General features: G+C 44.1%; 1 protein-coding gene across 2 annotated transcripts in view; it reads right to left on the reverse strand.

Moving 5' to 3' along the window:
• BPNT2 (3'(2'), 5'-bisphosphate nucleotidase 2) overlaps window positions 1-10,364 on the reverse strand; it is a 30,818-nt gene extending 20,454 nt beyond the window's left edge. Inside the window, exon 1 of one of the 2 annotated variants that reach the window (XM_019925307.3) lies at window positions 9,769-10,364. In XM_019925307.3, the coding sequence (XP_019780866.1) occupies window positions 9,769-10,155 (387 nt within the window). In that variant the 5' untranslated portion in view covers window positions 10,156-10,364. The remainder of the gene's footprint in view (window positions 1-9,768) is intronic. The other variant, XM_019925306.3, reaches the window with a different exon arrangement.
• Between the last annotated feature and the right edge of the window lie 331 nt (window positions 10,365-10,695).

Raw genomic sequence — 10,695 nt, forward strand, 5'->3', positions numbered from 1 at the left:
TACTGAATTTGTTTATTACTTCAAAAGTATTTTGGTGGAGTCTTAAGGGTGTTCTATATGTTAGATTGGCTCATCTGCAGAGACAATTTTACTTCTTCCTTTCTGATTTGGATGCATTTTATTTGTTTTACTTACCTAATTGCTCTGGCCAGGACTTGCAGTACTATGTTGAATGGATGTCGTAAAAGTGAGCATCTTTGTCTTGTTTCTGATCTTAGAGGGAAAACTAAAAGCTTTTCACCACTGAGTACATTAGCTGTGGTCCTGTCATATATGGCCTTTATTATGTTGAGGTATAGTCCTCCTATACTTAATTTGTTGAGAGTTTTTATCATGGAAGTATGTTGAATCATATGATTTTTATCTTTCATTCTGTTCAAGTGGTATATCACCTTGATTGATTTGCATATGTTAAACTGTCCTTACATCCCAGGGGTAAATTCTACTTGATCATGCTGTTTAATCCTTCAAATGTGCTGTTGAATTCAGTTTGCTAGTATTTTGTTGAGAATTTTTACATGTATATTCATCAGGGATGTTGGCCTGTAATGCTCTTTTCTTGTAGTGTCTTTGTGTGACTTTGGTATCAGGGTAATGCTGGGAGTGTTGCTACTTCTTCAATTTTTTGGAAGAATTTGGGAAGGACTGGAATTAATTCTTCATTAAATGTTTGGTTGAATTCACTGAAGAAGTCATCTGGTCCTTGGATTTTCTTTGTTGGGAGACTTTTGACTAATGATTTAATCTTACTAATTACAGATCTGTTCAGATATTCTATTTTTTCCTAGTTCAGTCTTGGTAGGTTTTTGTTTTAAGGTATTTATCCATTTCTTCTAGGTTATCCAATTTGTTGGCATATAACTGTTCATAGTAGTCTGTTATGATCCTTTGTATTTTGCAGTATCAGGTGTAATGTCTATGCTTTCATTACTGATTTTATGTATTTGAGTATTCTCTTATCTTAGTCTTGCTAAAGGTTTGTCAATTTTACCTTTTCAAAAAACCAGATCTCAGTTCATATTTTCTATTGCTTTTCTAGTCTCTTATTTCTGCTCTGATCTTTATTATTTCCTTCCTGCTGCTAATTTTGGGCTTAGTTTGTTCTTCTTTTCCTAGTTCCTTGAGGTGTGAGTTAGGTTATTTGAGATTTTTCTTTTTTCTTAATGTAGGCTTTTTTCTTTTTTTGTATAAATTTCCCCCTTGGAACTGCTTTTGCTGCATCCCATAAGCTTTGGTATGTTGTGCTTCCATTTTTGTTTACTTCAAGATATTTTTTTTCATTCCCCTTTTGACTTTTTCTGAGTGTTGTTTAGTTTTCACATATTCGTAAATTTTCCAGCTTTCCTTCTGTTACTGACTTCTAGTTTTACATCATTGTGGTCACAAAAGATGCTTGATATGATTTCAATATTCTTCAATTTGTTAAGACTTGTTTTCTGGCCTAATATGTGATCTATCCTGGAGAATATCCTATGTGAGTTTGAGAAGAATGTGTATTATTCTGCTGCTGCTGAAATGTTCTGTATATGTGTGATAGGTCCATTCAATCTATGGCGCAAGTCTATTATTTCTTTCTTGATGATCTGTCTGGATGATCTGTAACTGAAAGTGGGGTACTGAAGTCCCTACTATTGTGCATTGCTCTCTTTCTAGCTTCAGATCTATATTTTCTTAATATATTCAGATGCTCCGATGTTGTGTGCACAGGTATTTACAACTGTTATATCCTCCTAATGAAATGACCCTTTTATCATTACAGATTGACCTTCTTCATCCCTTGTTATAGTTTGCTTTATCTCAATCCCCTACAGCCAGGCCAAGTGCTGAGAGCTTCTCATTTGTTTTCTCTAGGGTGGTGTCCTGAAATGCTCAAGTCTGTGAGCCTTTTCCCCATCCCAGAGTCATGGTGACTTTCTGCATTTGTTCACTAGCCATCTGCAAAGGCTTAATCTCATGGTCTGTGGAAGCATGTGCCAAAATCAGGCCAAAGCGGGTGGGTGGTGTAGGTGAGGCATGTATTGTTGGGGGTGTTCACAGGCCATTTGGGGGGGTTTGCAGGTAAGGAGTCCCCAGTGGCTCATGGGCAGGCTTCCTGACGGCATTTGCAAAGAGGTTAGTAGCATCCGTTTGATGAGTTGAGTCCTGACTTAGGTGCTCCCACAGTTTCTCCCAACCCCTCAGACTTGCAGATCACCTCAGTAATCTAGGTGAGGTGAAAAAAAAGTAGGCCTTTTGGCCAGTGTCTTGCATGGCTAGAAAAGCCAGGCACTCACTCACACACTCCTGTGGGTGAAATCACAGGCTGAAGGGGTCTCTCTCTCTCCTGGCACTGAGCTGTGTTACCTTGACAGAGGGGCAACGTAAGAAAAGTGAAAATGTTCCTTTTATCCTCTTCGATGCATCTATTTTTGGATTTTTTTTGTCTCAGTAATGTGCTGAAACTTCTCTGCTGGACTCCCAGACTCCCACAAAGAAACTCTTGTCTGTGGGTGACTGCCAAAATCAATGTTCCATAAGGGAATGACAATAGAGAATTCCTATACTACCATCTTGCAAATATCACTCTAAAGTATTTTGGGTAGAGAGCCCATGCTCTTAATGACAATGCTAGGCCACCTCAGTGAATGAATGCAGCAGTAAGAACATGCAAAAACCAGAATAAACTTAAAACAAATAATGGATGTGACGCCAAGAAAAGAGAAGCAGTTCCTGGGTCTTGATCACTCCAGTTTTACAAAAACGGTAGTGCCAAGTCTGAGTAGCAACGACTGTGCCTTTTTTTTTTTAATTAATTAATTTATTTTTGGCTGTGTCGGGTCTTAGTTGTGGCACACAGGATCTTTCATTGCGGCACATGGGCTCTTTGTTGCTATGCATGGGTTTCTCTCTAGTTGTGGCGTGCGGGCTCCAGAGCACACAGGCTCTGTAGTTGCAGCACACGGGCTTCTCTAGCTGTGGCGTGCAGGCTCGGTAGCTGCAGTGCGTGGGCTTAGTTTCCCTGTGGCATGTGGGATCTTAGTCCCTGACCAGGGATCGAACCCGCGTCCCATGCCTTGGAAGGTGGATTCTTAACCACTGGACCACCAGGAAAGCCCTATCACTGTGCCTTAATGATTAAGATTTTTGTTTGGAGTTCATCAGCTTCTTCATATTCTTTCAACTGAGTATGTGCTAACAAGTTACAGAACTTTATTTGAAGAGATTTTCACTGAGAGTCAGGTAAGGGAGAAACAGAGTAAGAGAATAAGAACATCAGCACAATTACCTGATCTGTTTTTGCACAACAGCTATTTGTTACCTGCTACTAGCACGTCACACCTACAAATTTAATAAACACTCCCACCATTGTAGACAGCCTTACCAACAGTTGTTAAAGTCAAAACCAGTAAGTCTTCCTCAATTATTTTCCACATTCCACCAGCCAGTAAGCCCTGGAAGTTCTAGCTCTCGATTCTAAATATCTGTCACTATGTATACCAAGAAATATATCCTAGTTTGAACCACCCTCTGTCTCTCGCTCGGATTCCAAAAATAGCCTTTGATTGCTCTGCCTCCAATCGTGCATTCACTGATTCATTCATTCATTCAACAACAATTTAATGACTACATATTCTAAACTGCTTTGGGCAAGGGAATATAATAGTGAATAAAAGAGATCAATTACTGCCTTTCTGAAGCTTCACTTCTCAACCCAGCAACCTGACATCTTCCTAAATCACATCATGTCACTCCCTGCTTAAAACCTTCCAATGGTTTCTCATTACATTGAGATAAAATCCAGACTCCTTACCATCACCTACAAGGTTAAGTCCAGGATGATCTGGCTCCAGTAACCTTTCTCTATTTGCGCCCTTATTTACTACACTCCAGACTCACTTGCCCTCGTCTGACCCTCTGGCCTCAGGGCCTTTGCACCTGTACTCTTCGGTTCATCTACACTCTCCCCAAACCTCTGCATGATGGTCTGCCTGCTTCTCGTCATTCAGTTCTCAGCCCCAAAACAGGGCCCCAGAGTGGCCTTCCCTGACCACCATGGCCAGAGCAGGGCCCCACCCCACCCCACCCCTCTCCCCACAAAATCTTATTCTCTTCAAAGCCCTCATTAGTATCTGACGTATGTGTTTATATGTTTACTATCTATCTTGACTCACTCGAACATAAGTTCTGTGAGTTCAAGGACCCAGTTTCCTTCATTACTATAGCTCTATCCCCAGTGCCCAAACCAGGGCCTGGCACAGTAGGTGCTACATAAATACTTCTTGATTGACAACATTATTCTTCATCAACGCAGTTTCATTTCTTCCCTGTAAGACCTTCCACTCAATCTACTCTCATCACTACTGCCTATCTGTCTCAGTCCTCACCAAGGAATTGAAGAATAAGAAATCAAGATCCTAAAATACAATTAGTGCCATTCATATGACAGTTCAGTTACTCTGGGGTCAAGGAAACTTTTGGTTAGTGCCTTAAGAAGGTAGCATTTACTGCATTTCTCCCTAAATCATTATATCCTAATAAGTTTTTAGATATAATGCTTCACACTGTGCTTTCAGTAGGCATTCAATAACTATTTTCTAAATGGATATATATAGCTCTCTAGCTGTCCTCTTCTCCTTTTACGTATAGAAGCCTTTTACTGCCAGCTATTACCTCTCAAATATACCCCTATAAATAAACATGCTCTGGTGTCTCACACTTTAAAAACAAACATATGAAACAAAAAATCCACAGAACCTTCTCTTAGTCCCACGTAATACCCTAGCCAAGTTCCTGAGAGCCCAATTTCTCGAAAGACTTGTCTTTACTTAATGTCTCCATTTCCTTACTTCCCATCTTTTTAAATTTTGCTTCCTTCTCATCAAGACACCAAGAGAACTCTCATCTAATTTACCAATGACCTGCACACAGAGCCATTATAAAGAGTATGTGTTCTACATCAGATTGCCTGAGTTACATTCCAGCTCCTCATTTTACTGGGTATGTGACTTACCTAGGCTAGTCACTTAATCTTTCTGAGCTGCAGTTACCTTATTGCTAAAAGTGGGTGATACATACACCTTCCTATAGGGTTCTTTGGGTGAATCAATGAAATACAATAGGCAAAACAAACAAACAGTGCAGTGCTTAACACAGAGTAAGCACTCCATAAAAGCTGGCTGCTAGTATTCTTACTAAATGATGATTTTCAGTTTTCGTTATTCTTGGTCCTAGGCCCTGATCTTCCCTTTCACACTGTATTCTCTCCCGAAGCACCCCTGTCCAAAACTGGTTTCAATTAATATTACAACATTGATGACTCACAAATTTATATTTCTAATGCAAATGTCTCTTCAGAGCTTAAGACCCATATATTCAACTACCACTTTAACAAGGCCCCTTGCACCTTTCAAAGGCACCTCTAACTTAACAAGTCTAAGACGGCATATTCATAATGTGCCCTCTTGCACTTGTCATCCTCCACTGCCCTTCACCACCAGCAAAACGCCAACTGTGAAAGCCAGAAACAGAAGTCATTTTGACACACATCCCTAGAAATTCTCTCATATCCTTCCACATATATCCTCCTCTCTACAACCATGACCCCCAATTCAAAATGCATCATCTCTCACTTGAGAAAGCCTCCTAACTGGTCTACCCCCTCCAAACCATTCTCTAAGCATCTACACCATGAGCTCTTCCAACCTTTAAAAAACTGTAGTTAAGAGTACACTTTATTTGCTACTCCTATGCTGCCTTATATACAAAATTATACAGACCTGAGATAATTCCCAGACCATTAAGTGAATCTCTGTGAGCCTAAGATGATTTTCTACCTGTGTAACCCTTGGCAAATTATTTAGCCTCTCCAAGCCTCAATTTATTTACCTGCAAAATGGAGGTAATAGCACTTAACCTTCTACGTTGTTGTCAAGAGTAAATTAATAATGGTAAGAAAAAGCTTAATTCGGGGCTTGCCACTTACCGAGGACTAAATAAATGTTGGCTAGTAAAACAAGCTGAGTATAGCTTTCCCATTGCCTGAGTTTGGGTCCTCATCTCTCCAAAGTCTAGTTAAACAGTCTCCTAACTGGTCTCACTCACCTCTCAATGCCCAAAGCCCAAACAAAGTATGGCATCGTGTAGGCTTCAAGAAAAGTCAGGTAAGTCTGGCCTTCTTTTAGTACTCTAGGATTAAACTAAAGATCAGGTTCAAACTTCTTTGAGATTAGCATAGGATCTAGCCTCTGCCTACCTTCCTAGTTTCTTCCACAGTAAGTCTTCCATGTGCATCTGTTTCAAGTTCATCAGGCTACTTGAATTTACTATACTACCACCTCTATACCGCCTGCTCCTTTGAACTTGGTTTTTCTCTGTCTGTGATGCTTATGTCTGTACTAATTATCAAATTACTAGTTACCTCAATTTTATAGAAGAGGAAACTGTCGCCCAAAGAAGTTAAATGACTGGCCAGGATCACCTAGCCTGGTGACAGGACAAGACGTTAAGGCAAGTGTTCTTTGCACTATATTAGCACTTCTCAAACTTTTCCAGTGAGTACTCCTGTTGAGAGAGAAGAGTCTCTCATCCCTGAGGTCAAGAAAGGCACAGACCCAAGACTCCTACCAGCTTGAAGTATCATGCTTTATCTTCAAATAAATCACTGTCAAAAACTTTTAACCAATTGAGGACAGGAGCCCCTTAAAAAGAGAGTTCCCTGTACATTAAAGCAAAGCTATGAATCCAAATGTGTTCTGTAGTGCAAATCCACTCCAGAGAACTATCGCCAGCCTCCACTTTCACCATTATCCACAAGCATACAATGAGAGGCAGTGTCACACAAATGGCTGCAGTTACTATTATTTTCACACCATGAAATCAAGCATTGCCAATGTGTTTAGGAAGAGGAGAAAGGCTGCCCTGAGAACTCTCCCAAGATCCCAAACGTGAGAAAGACTGAAGGCAAAAGGGAATCCAGAGATCCTAGGCCAAACTTGAGTTTTCTTAGGACAGCATACGCACCTTTTTTTATTTTTGGCCACGCCGGGCAGCATGTGGGATAGTAGTTCCCCACCTGGGGTCAAAGCTGGGTTCCCTGCGGTAGAAGTGCCGGAAGAGGGGAGTCTTAACCACTGGAACACCAGAGAAGTCCAACATGCACTGCTTTAGAGCAGGGCTTCTCAACCTCGGCACCAATTGAGAAATTAGGCCAGATAATTCTTCATTAAGGGGGACTGTTCTGTGCATTATGGGATGTTTATCCTCTACCTACTAGATGTCAATAGCATTCTGCCCCCAGTTGTGACAACCAAAAATCTCCAGACATTGCCAAATGTCCCCTGGGGGCAAAATTGTCCAGTTGAGAGGGAGTGACACCTGCAATATCCTCTTACTAAGGAGTGAACAATTAAGAGAGGGAGCTCAAGCCTCTGACTCCAGACAGGGAAGTCATGGGAGAAAGGGACCTCTCTCCATTTGCATAGGGCACCAGGATAAAAGAAGAGAGGATCTGTGGTTTCTCAATGCTAATTTTCCATGGGGACATAAACTGAGTGGGATTCGACTTAAGATCCTCACCAAAAAATTTCAGGTGCAGCTTCAAAAACAACTAGACATTTAAGACTGTACTTCTAGGTGTTGGAGGAAGGGAAGGAGACAGGAAAGAATGTAGGGCTGAGTCACTACCTAGATGGCAGTAACATCTGGCCTCTAGTCTAACAACTTACTGACAAAAGGAGACAGCTCATCATGACACCATCCTACTGTGACATTGTGTAAGTGAACATAACCTCCTCTATTCCACTAATCACCATCCAACACGAACACAAAAAGACACGCAAAAGACGTACATGCAAACATTCAGTCACAAGAAAACAAAAAGTTATTTTACATAAAGCAGACTTCAACGTCTGTAAAAAGTTTAGTTTCTGTGTTTTAACGAGATGCAGCTCATCACCCATGGCAGTTACTCCCCCAGCGTTTGTTAAGAGGGGAGAAAACAAATGCAGAATCCTGCGGAAGTTACCCAAGGCAGAAGTTTTGATAGACGTGCAGTGGGGTGGAGTTCACATTTGAACACACGTGTACATATGGATATACACATCCAATATTTGAGAATATTTTTGTACTGGCATTTTTTAAAAAGTCAACTCTCTGCTATATTTCACTATTATTGCCTTTAAGCTTCTACAATTTTAAATTTTCCCCAGAAAATCATACTACAAGTTTTAAGTAGCCTCCTAAAGGTAGTTCATATAAGCTGTGGAGAGGAGTGTCATGAGTCTCAGGTCTCCCACGTGGAAAGTGGGAAAATCAAATTTACTTCTTAAAGTTGCTGTGAGGATCAAGCCAAGTCCTGTGTAGCCAGGATCTGGACACCTAAAATACACTCAATAAGTGGTTACTATCACTATTGTTTATAACTAGCATATATCAACTTCTCTGAAATTCCCGTTTTTTTCCACAAACTCTTAGGGAACACCATGTGCTTCGGAGAAGTGAAAAAGAAATTTTACAAGCACATCTTACACCCAGAAGCCAACACAAGATAAGTATTATTTGTGACGATAAAGCACAGTAGGGCAAAAGAAAAACCTGAAGTGTTCTATGTTTTGTTTGAGAACTATCATGTCAATTACATCAGGTATCCAGCAGCTCTGATACAAGAGCCAAAGTTCCTTCCCACTGCAAAAAAATTTTTAAAAAGACCAAAAAAAAAAAAAAGTAAAAAAAAAAGACCAAAAAAAGAAAAAGCAGTAATATAACAGACTGGAGAGAGGGTTAAACAAGATATGTAATTCTACAATGACAATACTCCTAAGTCTTACAAGAACAACAGTAAAAGGTCAGATACCTTCCAAAGAAGCTGGGGTTTACGTTTCACTGTTTATCTAATCAATAAAATTCCACTGGAAACGATTTTTCTTCCCCATCGCCAAAATCTACTGTTAGGTGAGCTAAAGCATAGAAAGTACCGCCACACTATGGTAGCTCTTCCTCTGGATTGTAATACATTCTAAAAAGCTTTATTCATTCAACAGCGCTGAAATGATGAAGTTTAAAGTATTAATAACGAATCCAAAATGTCTGGATTTCCCTAAGAAAATGTCAATTCCTTCCCCAGAAACGTTCTTCAATCCTTCCTCTTTGGAGTAAATAAGGGATAGAAGGCTGAAGTTGCCGGGAAATATACTTCGAAACACTTCCTTGAAGGGCCCCCCCAAATATATGCCAGTAAGAGGGTCCTGATGAGACCACAGCTAAAGTAAATCGTGGGCGCACCAGCCCACACATGTCCTGCACACCCAGAGCTCTGCCGCAAGACGTCTACCTGGTTCCTAGCAGGTCCGCCAGAAAACATGTATTTTACAGTCACGACCCTTCCAGCAATTAGATGAAAGGAGGCTAGAGGGCCTTGGGGGTGCTAGTCCAACCCTTTCATTCGACAGAAGAGCCTGCGGCAGGGAGCGAAGTTAACTTTCTCTGCCTTCGGAGAGCAGGGCCCACCCAGAAGCCAAAGCTCCAGATCTCAGGTGCCAAGCGGGCGCGCACACCTGGGGAGGGGCCAGAAGGTCACGCGCCCCGAGTCGGACGCCCCGCGACCTCACCCAGCTCTTCCAAGAACTCTCTGTTATGACCTTGAGCACCTAAACCTTTGCGTCTCCATCTCCGGATCTGCGAAATCGGAGCCAGAGCCGGAACGCCTGGGGCTGCTGCAGGAGTCGACGCGCTGGGACCCGCGCCCCGGCCCCCGCTCCGCCCCCCGCCCCAGCGCCGGCTCGCGACGCCCACCTGCACGTTGGGGAAGGCGGTCTTGAGCAGGTAGAACATCTTGCGGTTGGACAGCACGTCCCCGCTGGTCATCTTGTCGTCGGCCCCCTCGCGCGTCTTCCCCTTGGACTTCTCGTGGAGGACGTTGCTCTCGCGGACGCGCCGCACTTCGTCGCCGCCGCGCACGGCCGCCAGCACCGACACGGCCAGCATCTCGCGCAGATCCACCGTGCCCCCGTCGGCCGAGGCCGCGGGCCCCGCCGCCCCGCCGCTCGGCTCGCCGCCCAGGCCGAAGAGACTGAGGCGGCCGGCCAGGAAGCCCGAGTAGAGGTGGTAGAGCACGCCGAGCCCCAGCAGGCAGAACACGGCCACCCCCAGCGGGGACAGGCGGATGCCCATGGGGGCCATGGCGGGAGGCCGGGCCCTCGGGGCGGCAGCCCTCACAGGCCTGCCCGCGCTCCCGGGTCGGGCAGCGCGCGGACTACACCGGCGCCCGCTCCCCGGCGCCCGCGCGCCCCATCGCTCGCTCCCGGGAAAGGCCGAGCCGCTCCAAGAATCCCCTCGCCGCCTTTCCGCACGCCCGATTCCCGGGGCGGCGCGCTCCCAGTTACTCAGCCGGCCCGCGCGCCTGGCTTACACGTTAGCCAACTGCCGTGAGGTGAAAGGGGAGCGTGGGTGTGTATCCGGGTTACGCAAGGGGGCGGGGCGCTGGTGAGGGGCGGGGTGAGCCAGCCCCAACCCCCTGGGCGGGGCGACCGGAGGCGGGGCGGCCGGCCGGTAGCTCCGGGTCGTGTTGGTCGGCGGCGCCTCAGTGATTCCGGTCGGACGGCTGTGTTTGGGTTTTCAGATCACTCCGGGATACGGCGGAGCTACTTCCCAGGCACGGAAGGATGCTGAGTGCCGTGTGGAAATTTAAATTAAATCTCTCTTTGAACGACAGCGTATATC

This window comes from Tursiops truncatus, chromosome 17 (genome assembly GCF_011762595.2).
Source record: "Tursiops truncatus isolate mTurTru1 chromosome 17, mTurTru1.mat.Y, whole genome shotgun sequence".
In the NCBI taxonomy this organism is placed as follows: Eukaryota; Metazoa; Chordata; class Mammalia; order Artiodactyla; family Delphinidae; genus Tursiops; species Tursiops truncatus.